Here is a 14,005-nt window from a genome sequence, read left to right as displayed (position 1 = left end):
CGGCGGCCCAGCCGTGCTGCTCCGCGCCCCGGAGGCTGCCCAGTTCCTGCGGCAGCGGCACCGGCGAGCCTACCAGATCTTCGAGGAGACCAAGCAAGGGCACCTGGAGAGGGAGTGCGTGGAGGAGCACTGCAGCAAGGAGGAGGCCCGGGAGGTCTTTGAGAACGACCCCGAGACGGTAAGGGCGCAGACCCTCCGCGGAGATTTGGGTGGGTTGTGAGGCTCTGCCCTCCATCCCTCCCTCCCTCCGTCCATCCATCCACCCCTGCACAGCCGGGAAGCCGTTGGGAGGAGGAGGAGGAGGAGGAGGAGGAGGAGGAGGAAGGGGAACCAGAGCCATTAGGTGAAGGACTGGATGCCACACGGTGTAATTACGGCACAGCCTGCGCTGAGGCCGTGCCTGTGCCGGGATGCGCAGTGGCAGTGCTGTCCCATTAAAAATGTCGCGGTTAGGATGGCCGGGTGAGCGGCCTGGCCTGGTGCCTGGTGGCATGGCTGCCGTCTCCAGAGAGTGGCAGGGCCCTGGTCATCTGTGGCGTGAACCCATGAGGCAAGACCAATGCAACATAATGCTATGGCTCCTCCATCGTGACACCTTAGCATCCCTCTTCCCTTCAGTCTCCCATTCCGTCTGTATTTAAAATGTTGTGGCATATGTCAGAATAGGGGTTTCTCAGAAGAAGTATGTCATAAACTCACTTGAATCCTTTCGGGCTGTTTTCAGCTTAGTCAGCATTTTGGAATTGGTAGGTTCGGGACCTGTCACGACAACAGCAGGAGAGCACGTGTACAGGAATGTGGTACTTGAACACAAAACATGGATTCACACAGTTACAGCCTGCACACCGCATGCAGGGCTGACTTCTCCAGCCTTCTCACGGCTGTCACTTCAGCCTTCTCACTTTGGACAGCATGTGGCTGCGGTTGCATTGCTTTACTAAGCTTGGCTTGCTCTTCCAATTACTTGACACCTCCTCTCTATGCTGTTTTGGATAGGCTGTTCTCATTGCAGAGATTATCTGGCATCGATTTAGCAGTGGGAAGTGGATTTTCTTCAGACTGAAGCTTGATATTGCACAGTGTGTTCCTGTTAATGGTATGATGCTCTAGGGAGAAGATAGGGAAGGGAGAGAACGAGAGAGAGTGTGTGTGTGTGTGTGTACACAGACACACCACAGGCGAGGGAGGGACTCATCTGAGGAGATGTTTTATGCTTCAGTCAGACAAGTCTTGACATGTGTGCTTCATTAGCAGGCTCAGCGCTGGATATACAGTGCAGTAGCTTGTTGACACAAGGCAGTAGTAAGCACAGCAAAAACATCGTGATGCTGGCTTTTCTTTTTGACAGTGTTTAATTTAGGGCTTAATATGGAGCACTTGCCCAGGCAGCATTTAACGGTACACATTTTATGTGCACGTGTAGGCACATCTGCATGCAGCAGTGTTTGTTTCTGTCCTGGAAAACTGAGCTAATACACAATATGGATAACTGTAATGTGGTGAGAGGGGCTGGCAGAACTATTTCCATATTCACGTTGAGTAATATGACTTTAAGGTCAGTATAAATATTCACCATATAGCAGCAAATGCAGGAAAAAATATCGCAAATATGATTTTGTAACGTTCTGAAAAAAAGGTGATCTGAGGTCACCAGTTTTGCTGACTGGCGTCTGGCCAAGAAGGTAGCCAAAAGCGATGCATTGATAGATGAGTTTAGAGGGTGGTCGACTGTGTAGATGTGTCAGCTCTTAACAATGTTTGGTACTTATTTTGTGTATTGGACAAAATACACAGTTCTTCTAGTGTAATGAAAACATTGAAAACATTTTGGTTTAAAATCTTTTCAATGTGTAGTATAAATTCTCTAAGATGCAGTCATGCCATTTAAGCGTGTTTTGCAGGTCAGTACAAACTTTCTGTCACTGCAAATGATTTTGGTCTTTTTGGTGCATTTCCTTTGTTACCACTGATAGGTCTCTTTCTAGTTCTGAAACCTGTGAAGAAATAGCACTATGGCTAGATGAGCTTCCAGTGTCTGTGCCCTCTTGCTTATTTTGCATGTGCTTCTACAGCAAAGTAGTGTATTTTATAATACTTTTAGGTCTGCAGTGATGTAAGGTCCTACCTTTTCTGAGACACAAACCTCCCAAGAGCTGTGAACTTGCTTGTTACGTGCTGTATGTCCTACTCCTTGCTCTTACTTTGCTTCAATTTGACTGGGAAGCAAGTGTGCCACTGCCTGTCAGGGGGATTTATGTCCCTTCCTATCCATTTTGCAATTAGTGTGTGATTTGAAGGCAGCAGCTGCTGTTCAGTAGCAGTTTTCTAATGCATGGTGGGAGAGGTCATGTATGCAGGCTGTTATCACACACTAGAAGCCTTCAGTGCTCTCTAAGGCATAGGTGACTACTCCTCCGGCAATATCTGTGAATTTGATGGACGGAATATTAATACGCACCTGAGGTAATGGAAGTGTTTCCTGATCACTAGGAAGTTATCATGCTGTCATTCCACTGATGCTGCGTTGTACGTTCTGTCCTGGTGACTGACAGAAGAAGGAAGCTAGCTGAGAGTTGACTCAGGAAAGATGAAAGCTGTTGATAAACAACGCCTATCAGTTTGAGGAATTACAGTAACTGCAGTCACACTTCAGTGTATTGGCAAGCTGCAGCTGATCCATGCTGGCTAAGTGAGGTCTTTTTATTGACCAGAGAAACATACAGATTGCTGTTGGCAGCTGATGATTCCTTGTAGTTTAGGCAGGCTGAAATTTTTGTCTCTGCCTACTGAACCTGGTCACAGAGACTTAACTACTCAGGTCGTAGCAGAAAGAAACAGCTACATCACTTCTTGCCCTGCGCTGAGCCCTACAGCTAGCCTTGTAGTAGGCAAGCCATGAGGAATGCATCACTGCACTGCTGATCTGTGCTGTTGCATCTCCCAGGTTTTGTGCTTCAAAGCACCAGATGAGGATGAATGCAGGCATTTGGCTGTTTACTGTCCCATGGGAGCAATGGTCTTACAGCCTTGAAAACTGAAGGTTAGTTTGAGATCAGTTAATAGCTTGCAGCTTCCCCATTCAATCTCAAGAAAGGTTTGCAATGTGAGCACAGAAGTGTTGTCTCTCTTCCCTGTCCTGCCCATCAGTCGATCTAATGAAATATTTGAGTCTTCCTTACAGACCTTGCATTCTTTTAACTCTCCTATGCTTCAGTCAGACAGCTCCAGAGGTTCAGGTATGATGAAGCAAGGCAGTAGCATAGCTTGCGTAACAGTACCATAACTTGATCCAGCCAATTACAACATCTAGCCAAGAATAACATTTTACCAAAAGATGCCTGTTTACAGACAGTAAATAGAAATGAAATGTCGTGTACCTGTATCAGAGGACCCTTTTTCTGTGCCTTCCATTGTTTAGTGATCAGCTTTCCAAAGCAACATCTGCAGGCAGTCAGCAGAAGATACACATTCTCTGAAACCTGAATTCGGGTGTTGCCACATGTGTGATTACTTACATCAGCTGCTAAGAATAGTGTATTAGGCGGGGCTAAATAGCCATTCATTTGCAGGCCAGTGCAGCTTTTGTCTTTTATGTTACGGAAAATATAAATATAAATATCAGCTCACCCAGACTGGAGGAAGGAAGATCAATTGAAACATTTTTAGATTAGGGGTTGGTTGTTTTTTTTTTTTTTTAGAAGGCAGAACAAAACTCAGTCTGTGCCATTTGTATGACTATACATGGTAAAAACAAGTGTGAGTCTGGCTTAATGAGTCTTGCAGCCTACCTTTTTCATGAAGCTGATCATAACATCCTTAGCTGTTATTGCAGAATTCTGGGATGGTTCCTGTTTTATAATTTCATTTATGCTAGAGATACCAAACAGAAAAATGAAAAGATAACATGGTGGGAAAAAATAAGGATGGAAAACATGTTCATGGGAGGTATGAGGACTGTTTCTACATGAAACATTAAAACATTAAAAAGATGTGCTAGGTTTGATAGATGGAATGAAGTTGCAAAATATCTTGGATATAGCGATAAGTATGTTATCTTATTTAAAATGTTGATGAGGCCTTATAAAAAGCAGTACTGCAGAAATATTTGACCTGGTATGCAGTCAAGGTATTACAGCTTGTTAACTGACTGATAAACTGCTCTGGAATTTGGTTGATCTGCTCTAAAAATGTGGTCATCCAAGCATGTAAAACAAAGGGCAGAAGGGAGTGTAGTTGCTGGTGTTCTTGGAAATGTTGAATTTCGTTGAAGAATAAACACAACAAAAAAGTATCCTTGTGCAAGGAGTTTTTCTGTTTTGAATGGCTCAGCATAGGGAAGGTGTTTGAATGCAACCTCTTACCGTTTGGTACCATAGTTTATTGGTACAGCATCTGTCACTGCACATCTTGCTTGCTGTTGTTACTGTTGAAGAACCACTGGTCTTCCTGCAGGTCACCATTGAAATCGTTGTGCTGAAGACTTTGAAAGGTGTTAGGCCCACCAGAAACGCTGATGTAGGTCAGCCTGGCCATCTGTGTTTACTGTTTATGGATTTGTCCCTCAATAGAGAACCTTGGAAAGCCAGCTGGTTCTCATATGTGTGCAGAATGAACGGCTGATTCACAGGCAGGTACATGAAAAGTTGTCCCGCTTTTTGAGGGACTTGTATCCAAACTGCTATTAAAATCTATGGCTTGTCAGATACACAAATGACTGGCAGCGAATCACAAGGTAACTTGGGCTGACGGGGACTGGAGAGGTCTATGGCCTGCTCACCTACTCCAGTCTCCCACTCACGACAAGGGCAGCAGTGAGACCATCACAGGCTTTTTGGGGCTTTTTACAGTCATGTCTTGAAAATTACTGATCCTAACAAAACATCCAGCAATGTCAGCATTCTTTTTGCTATGTTGGGTTTCTCGAGAAGCTGAAATACAGATGATGCAATGTAAAGGGTGTGATAATGGTCAGTTCGGTTGGTTTTCATAGTGTTACTGGTTCATTGGTTTTATTTCTTTATTTGTTCCGTTACGTGACATGGTCATGATAGCACAGATGACCTGCATGCATGGACTAGAGTCATCCCAACTTTACTCTGATCTTTTAGGAGGGGTGCTTCACAGACAATATTAGGTCTTATTCCTAAGAATAGCAAGGTAGATACACATTGTAAATACTAATCAGAAAAGTATGAAGGCATGTAGGGGGAACAGGGGAGTTAGTGGGGGAGTTAAGCAGTGTTAAATTTCTTTGAGTAATTTAGTGAATGTTGAGTAGTCTAGACATGAAAAATACCGATATCATCTTTAAGTACAGATGTCATCATCCCTGTATAGAATATTCCTTTCTAGATCCAAGCAAAAATCTGGTTTTATTTGCTGTGAAAATTCTTTTCAATATACTGTTTTATTATGGCATTTGTCCAGAGTGTGGAGGAAGGGGTAGATTTATAGCTTCTGTATCTCTTCTTGATGGTGCAGAATTCATATGAGCAAGGCAAAGAGTTACCGGAAAACTCTGTGTTGATGGTTTAACCTACTTGGACTCAGTATATGGAAGAATGGATTCCCAGGCACAGTGGTACCTGCTTAATTGATTTTGAGAAAGAAAATATGGGGACATTTAGAGTTTTATCCAGGAATGGATTGAAGAAGAGAAGAAGGAAGTAGAAAACTATGAGTGCCCAGGTATATGCCACAGTGGCATCCCAGCTCTCTGCTGGGATGAGATCTGGGTGTCCACCAGGTGTTCTCCCTTCTCTTTCTTCCTTATCCCTGTAGCTTCTTGTAAAGGAAACACAGGAGGGGAGAGCATTGTACCAAAATCCAGTGGATCTAACTGATCTGGAAGGCAAACAGACTTGGGACTGTGGAGCAGGATGCATCTATCTACTTGGAGGTACAGACACACCATTTGTTTGTGGTGATGGAGTTCAGTAGCAGGAGGGTGACAAAACTACTCCTGCCTGCCTTAGAAAGCAGGTCATACACTTTTTAGATAAAGGCTACTTTGTCAAAAGTTATTGAGAAGGGTGAGCAAAGTTTGCTGTTGGTGGAAGCAGACACAACCCTGTCACCTCTGCTAGACTCATAGCTACCTGGTCTTTCTCTGTTTCCACTTGTGTGAGTTTAGCCCAGAAGTTCAGAATAGTAAATACTGAAACACCACATCACAGAAGTACTACTGCTAAACCTCCTGTGCAGCAGGAGAGAAGGAACAAGAGAAGACAAAAGTGGCTAATATTACACTGAGGGGCTGTTTGAAGACAGGATGGAAAAAGATGCTAAGAACAGTAAATCGAAGCAGGGGGATTCTAAAGGTTTGGGTCAAGAAGGAAGATAATGGAATAATCAGGTAAAGTAAGGGTAAGTCAGTTTTTTAGAGGAATACAATAGGTTTTAATAAAGGGGGGGTGGGGTGGGAAAGGCAATTTAGAAATGAAGAAAACAGTTTTGAGGCCATGGGCTGATTTATTTTTATTTTTAAACTAAAAAAAAAAAAAAAAAAAAAAAAAAGGGAGCAGCTTATTAGGAATTAATACAGTTTGTTAGTGCAGATGCATAAGAATCCGGTAAAAGAAACACTGAATCTGTATAAATTGGCAGTTACGGTTCATGTGCGCTCCAAACTCTAAATGAGCTTAGTGAATTACAAGCAATTACTTTCCAATAGGTATGAAGAACAAGGATGGAACCATCATTGGAGATTTAGAAGAAACTGAGAAGGAACATAGCAGGGAGGTTTAATTTTCCTCCACTCACATTACTTTTCAGGCTTTGGTTTCATATCTGGAAGCTCACCTGATCCAGTTGGAGTAAGCAACCCCCATGCCTATTCTGTTCACCCTTCCTGTACAGCAATCTGTGCAACTGCATGGACTGATTCAAGTAACTGATATAAAGAAAATTAGTCTGAAGAGAAAAATGATCATTTTGCGGCTGGATTAGTTTCCCAGCCCAGTTTACCACACAGCTTCACACAGAGTTGCACCAACACAGTGGAAGGGACAGCACGGGTTTAGGATGGGAAGGCCAGGTGCCAGGGGAGAAGAAGACAGAGTTGTCACAGCTCATGCGGTCAAAGAAGGGAATGAACAACCAAGACTTGGAGAATCTGAAGTTTTTCATCAGGTCTCCCTCCTGTATCTGTACCTTCATCACTGTTTTGTTATGACTGGCTTTTCTAGAGGCTCCTCACACATGCACATGACTGTGGGGAAGTTTCCTTACTCTTATTGTTTTGGATTTTCTTCCTGTTGCTTTGAGCATCAGCAGTGGGACCCAAAGAAGAGCACAGTTGGAAATTAAGGAGGATACCCAGAGAGGGGGACAAGTGTTGCTGTTGTCTTTGCTCTGCACACCTGCCAAGACAGACGGGTGCATAAATGAAGAGGTAAAAGGAGAATGGGTCATTCTTGCACAGTACCATATCATGCATCTGGAGAGCTAAGACATTTGGCCAATTCCTGGAGCAGGAAGTTGTAGCTCAAGTCCAGAAAACACTTAGTACAGGAACAGAAAAGCAAAAGTTACTTAGTTATTAAAATAATGAACAGGGAAGTATGAGACCAGATTGTGTCACAAGGGCCTAGTGTTGTCTCAGATGTCACTTCCCTATTCCTTGCTTGCCTGTACCCTCTGAGGCCAAATCCAGAGATGCCTTAAAGTGGCTGAACACTGAGTTGCAGCCTCTGCAGGTAAGCAAAATCCTCAGAAACTATATCATTAGATTACAGGAAGGGGGAAAATACAGTATTTCTTCACTTGAGTGGATAAAATGTTACAGAGACTATAAAAGAGATCACAAACATTTTAATCATGTTGAATGGGATATATAATCTATTCTGTATGGCTTAAATTATTGCAGAGTAATGACACATTACAAGGTGTTGGGGGGAGACAACCTTTTGCTTATGCTAGGTGTTTTGTTAGATCCCCAGTTTGCTTAATTTGCCTGAAGTTTCTGAGTGTTAGTTTAATCACACCTACAAATATTGTCACTGTTTCAACAAGTAAGGATTCAAACAAGCAGCACCCAGTGCAGATCTGTTGTCAAATTGAGATCCTCTTTTTTCAAAGTGCATATCAATCCAGCTGGAGGGAAAGTAGCCATTCAGTCCCGAAGCAGTGGAGGAAACCTCAAGGTATTTGTGACTGGATTACATTAAGAATGACTTTAAAAGCACATGCAACCAACTAAGTGGAATCGCTGTATGACTTATTTTTCTTGGAATATTTGGCCCTTGGCACTAGTGACATCCATTTCACACTGTTACTGTCCTGCCTCAGACTGCATATAAAAATCATCTCTCTGTGCCCCCTACATCTTCACAAATGTAAAATATCTGTGTGTCTCTTGGTTGTGACACACATGAACTTTTTTTTTTTTTTCTTTCCTTTCATTACCTTTTTTTCCTATAATTGTGTATTCTCATCATTGATGGGTTTTTACTCATTGCAGAACAACATTTTTTGCTGAAGTGGCACATCAGTAAGTTGTTGGGAAATAGTCCCGCCCCTCAGAAGAGAAACCACAGAACCCATCTATGACAATAGAAGTTTTTTGTTTCCAGCCTTCATGATTCTGCAAAGATGCCTAGCCTCTATCAAATGGGTGATGCTGAAGGGGGTGGTCTTGAATGTTTCTTGTCTGGAAAGATCAACAACTCAGTGGAAGGGGCAATCACAGTCTTTGTGCAACAAAATATCAGGACAACGTGAAGGATACTTTGCGAATGGACATGAGATCTAGAAGCTACCCTAAGCAGCTGTAACTTTGCTGGCAGGAGATGAGATGCGGTGGGCTGCTTTTGGAACCGTAGCGTGACCTGCTTGCTTCTGCAAAGCCTCACTTGCCAAATAGAGATAAATTCTCTTTGCCCCTTGCATGGAGAATGTAGGTTGCCCCAAAGCAAAATAGGAAGCAAACTAACCTGGCTGACTGTAGGGTTCTTCACAATGAGAAGGAAAGCTTGTGCAAGCAACGCTCAATGATTTGAGCATAACTTCTATAAGTTCTACATACTTAAAATTCTGAATTGCAAGACTGTTCAATTGCATTGGAAGGGGAGAAGGCCTAATCATTCAGCATGAGATTTGCTATGCACCAAAAGCCTAGGGCTGAGTTTTAAAAAAATGTAGAGAGCTCTTGAGCGTTAATGAGATTGCATTCTCAGGTTTGTAACAGTGAAACTGTCAAACGCGAAGTTATAGCCAGTTATGGTTGGTAGCGGCTGTATCTTTGCCAGGGTAGTGCAGGCCTGCTGTGTGGAAACATGAAGTACATTTATAAATGAGGAGGTGAGACCATGCCCAAGACAAACATTCAGTTCTGAAGACAAGAGGAAAAGGGAGAACCAGTATATGGAAATGAAAAAAGGTTATACTGTGGGAGTTGTCGCTGCTTTGTAAAGGGTAGCTAGGTAACTAAGAAAGTGCTTTTTAGAAACTACCATTCCTAACACGATTCTGTGAGATCCTCCAGTGTTAGCAGTGCTGCAGTCAGAGAACCACACAATCGCAGGGTGGTTGAGGTTGGAGGGCACCTCTGGAGGTCGTCTGGTCCAGCCCCTCTGCTCAAGCAGGGCCATCGAGAGCCAGTTACCCAGGAACATGAATGGTCCTTCTGTAAACTGCATCTTCTATCTGCTGTCACTGCAGCCCAAACATGATTAGATTCAGTGCTGATCAGGCTTACCTGACCTAGTACTCCAGCAAAAGAAACAGAAGCAGCTGGCAGGGCCTTTTGGCTGAGATTTCCAGTGTTGCCAGTTACTTCAAGCAACAGTGAGAACATTTTCCTGGTGTAGACAGGGTCATTGTTATGTTTTCAGAAGGGCTATTTTTATACAGTGACTCATGTTAACGCCTGTTCTGATTTGGTGTTCTTCCATCTTCTCTAAAAATGCAGCAGGACTACTGCATACCCAGTATAATTTCACTAACTTTTGGATTTTGTCACTAAGTGAGAGTTTGGCCATAGAGTTGAAAATCGATGGTGACCCCAGTCACACTGTGGGTTTCCTTTGGCAAGGAAGCTGGCATAGGTACTTCTGCTCCGTTGACTCCACGTTGCTGTTCTCAGTTGTTTCAATGCAAGGTATTATAGGGGTGGCTCCACAGAAACTGTTCTTAACTATTTCACTGCAACCATTAACATTTGGAAGAACAAACAAATATAAAAATTAACAACCTTGAGTTTTGCAGGGGTTGTTTGGGTTGATTTTTTTTTTTTTTTTTGAGGACACTTTTAAACTTATGCTCTCCTTTCATTTTAGATATCCAGACTAAGTGGCTGTGTTATAAGGGTAGGAATAAGCTCTGGATGTAGGTGGGAGAGGAACTTCTTAACCCCATGAAAAAGTGCTTGGTGTCACTCTACCCTGAAATAAAAACATGCACTCTTAGGTCTTGCACTACTGTTGTGGAAACCAATAGTTGTGTTTAACGCATTGAAAGATTTGTTTCTAGCTAGTACATGTGTTCATGTGAAAGGGGTGGGGACTGTAGAGCTTAAATCTTTTCCGTTAAAGCACAGCTCTGTCTCATGGGCAGCAAGGGAATGGTCTTCTGAACTGAGCTGAAATAAGCCAGCTAGGACCTCCCCAGAGGGACCAACCTCATGCTGTACTTGCTACTTCATTGTAGATGTGAGGCACTTCCCAGTCTCTCCTATTTCTCCCTCTTTACGTGAGGTCTCTGCTGAGCTGTACTTCTGGTGGCACATGACACATGGTGTGTAACTCATCCTACGTGCTGGTCTGGAGGCTGTGGGTGTCCTGGTGCCAGGCCCTTGAAGCTTCTGGCATCCCAGTCATACTGGTTGATATGTGGGAACGGAACCAGACAGACAGAAGGTGTATGGGGACACAGAAAGGAGGAGTGGAAATACATTAAGGTTTTCTTGGTAGGAGCAGCCACAGAGGTTGGAACTGTTGAAACTACGTTTGTGAAGGTTGGTCTCTTGTGGAGGTTGGTGCCTCTGCAAGGTATTGTCTTCCTCCTGCACGCACTGGGACCTTCCTACTGGACAAATTGGTCAGAAAGCTTGGTGAGGTCAGCGTTGGCACAACAGCCTGTCCAGAGGCTGGACATGTACCTGTTTATAGCTTTTTATTGAAAAAGCCCATTGCTCCTGCTTTTATTTTCAGCACTAATTAGGAAAGCAAGCCCAAAGCAGAAGGGCTGACAACATATAAATGTTGACTTCTTATAGCAGAGTTCAAAATGAAAATTTAACACTTGCTGTAGTTTTATGGTGACTTTTTCTACCACGGTAGTTACAGTTAAATAACCTGTGTTTTGATCTGGTGAATACTGGGTGGCTTTCTGGATGGTGAGATGTTTGTTGAGCCTGAAACTGAAGGTCACTAGTCGAGAAATCAGCAGAGTAGTAACAGAAAGTCTTTGCTAACTCCTTTTTAGCAAACCTCAAAGAATTTCTCTTGGCATTTTTGTTGGATCCTGAAAATACATTTGAAGACTTCTGGTGGAGGGAAGATGAGTCTCAGACTTTTAACAGGGACCTGACCCGGTATAGGGTTTTCATCAGCCCTGACATCTGTGGGTCATTAAGACTTAGTACAGCACAAAAGACTGAAAAGGCATTGTGGAGTTGAGCGCTCACGTGAGGAATAATGCATGTCTGGCTGACTTTCTGTACAGGTTAGGAACAACCTGAATTTTTAACTGGGAAAACTTCTCATCAGTGGTTTTTAAAAAGGGACTGCTACTTTCAGTTTAAGCAAGTTCCTTTTCTCAAGGTGGAAGATCATCCTTCATTCTTGAATAATCATTTGGCTGAATGGAAATGGAAAGCCTGTTGTGAGGAAAATTGATTACAGAGAAAAATGAAAAGTTAATCATGCAAGAATGAGTAATGTTAGAACCTGTGATCACGTTGCTTTATTTTATAGTGGTATTGTCTGCAGGTCCTGTAGCATTGGTGAAGTGCTACTGATCAGCAAGTAGTTTTGTATAACATAAGCAAATGAAGAAGATGGGGAAAGAAGGATTCAATTTCTATTAATAGCTTCCTGTTTAATGCACTTATCTCAGTTATGTACCTTGTAAAATGAAACTGGTAGTAGTACCGCGTCTTGGAGTTTCACTCTTCCACTGTTCAACTGGCATTGAATCAATATATAGTCAGCTTGCATTTGGAAGGTTATTTGTGCAATGAAAATAACTTACCTTAATCCTTCATTCAAAAGTAAACTTTATACAATTTTTCTAGCACTCAACTCATTCATCAGATGTCAAGGAGAAAATGAAGTTTTATGCCTTTGCCATCACTGGACTGGAGCAATTAGGCTGGTGGCCATGAATATGAAAGCTCCTATTTCTTGTCCTGTGAGTGCAGAAAAAGTTGTTCTTGACAGTGTCTGCATTATCCTGTTGGCGGTTAAACACATCTGCGCATTCTTGTGACATATTTTGAATAAAGGGGAAATAATGAAAAACATGTTTGGAATATTTCATCACATGCCACTATCTTCTTCTTCTCGAGTGCTGGCTGAAGTTGTTTGTGGTTATAGCACAGCTGGGCACTTATCTGAATACTTAGACTGCTTAGATTTACTTTTATTTTGACTGCATTTTTTTGACTTCTCTTTTCCAAAACTAAACCCTGATAAAAAATAAGAGGGAGAGGGGACCATAGCAAGTTCTGAGCTCCTCACTCGGTTTGTTAACCCAAAGAGATACTACAAAGCTGAACCCCAAGCGATGCCAAGCCTATTACCCTTATGTCAGAATTGAGAACAAGAATCAGTGTAAACTACTACTTCTACTTTTTCATTGATGCTCCCATGATTTAGGCTGAATAGTTATATGGTGTATTTCAGTAACTGCAGCATATTTGCAAGAAAACAATTGATTTTTGTGGTGAATGACAACAATGAAATTGATTGCATTAGACACTCCAGGTCAGATTGAATCACTGTGTTTGCCCGTCTCTGTTGTTTGTACATGCCTGTATATATGCATGAGCTTATCCAAACATCTGTAATAAGAGAAGATTAAAAAGTTTCTTATCTTCCACATTGCATAGACCAAATTAATTTTGTAGAATACAAGATATTTACTGTCCTAATCTCATGGCAGATAGTGTTATATGAAAATTGCTCATGTTGTGTGAAAGAGAATTATACTATGCATATGCTTTCATAATTAGCTGAGAAATGCTTTAACAAAAAAAAAATTAAGCAGTGATACAATCCACAAGTTTTCCCTCATTGCACACCCTGATTACAATTTTAACAGCATTTGAACTAGTGACTTATACACTATGAAATCCAGTATGAAGTGAAGTTGGAAAGAAATGCTTTTTCCTGGCCAGGAATTTTTTTTTTTTTTTTTTTTTTAAATGTGGTTTAATGATCAGTTTAGGCCAATCTCCCACCCTTCCCTGCAGCACAGCTGCACTTTCCTGCTGTTCCTCTGTGTTGGTGCAAGCAATCATGCGACTGGCAAGGCCTCACCAGCCTGAATATTTTTCTAACCTGCAAGGTTAGAGCCACATCACATCAGCAATCTGCTCCTCTCAATGTATGGCAACACTTTGCTGACACAAGGTAGGGAACAGTAACACATGGCTGTGTACCACCAGAGGAGTGGGAATGCCTTTTGCAGTCTGGTTTTAGATTAATGAATATCAACTTTCCCCTCACTTGCAAATTTTCATTATTCCCTTCTTTGAGCAGACCATCTCCACGATGTGATGGAGTGGGCAGTATGGCAATGGGTGCTGTTAGAGTGGTGGGGTGCTCATTGTAAGAGCAAAAGATACACTTTATTTTAGTGGTTGTGGTGTTAGGGTACTGCCCATGTTCTGCATTAGCTGAGAGCCTTCGAGGAGACACTGGGTGACTAAATGATTCTGTACTTTCCTGCTGGGGCTTTGTCTCTAGATTCGTTTTTCTTCCCCTACCTCAGGTCATCATCAGCACCTTTTCCTCTTGGATACTGGGTAAGTGGCTTCATGCTCAGCCACTGCCACCAGGTC

At 42.5% G+C, this 14,005-nt stretch overlaps 1 protein-coding gene across 1 annotated transcript in view; it reads left to right on the top strand.

Annotated features, from left to right (window-relative positions):
- GAS6 (growth arrest specific 6) overlaps positions 1-14,005 on the top strand; it is an 81,077-nt gene that overhangs the window by 38,131 nt on the left and 28,941 nt on the right. Inside the window, exon 3 of the mRNA XM_026845847.1 lies at positions 2-178. Coding sequence (XP_026701648.1) covers positions 2-178 — 177 coding nt within the window. The remainder of the gene's footprint in view (position 1; positions 179-14,005) is intronic.

The sequence above is a fragment of the Athene cunicularia genome, assembly GCF_003259725.1.
Source record: "Athene cunicularia isolate RWA chromosome 1 unlocalized genomic scaffold, athCun1 chr1_part1, whole genome shotgun sequence".
Taxonomy (NCBI): domain Eukaryota; kingdom Metazoa; phylum Chordata; class Aves; order Strigiformes; family Strigidae; genus Athene; species Athene cunicularia.
The sequence above is the reverse complement of the archived record's forward strand: the minus strand, read 5'-3'. Positions and strand labels throughout refer to the sequence as shown.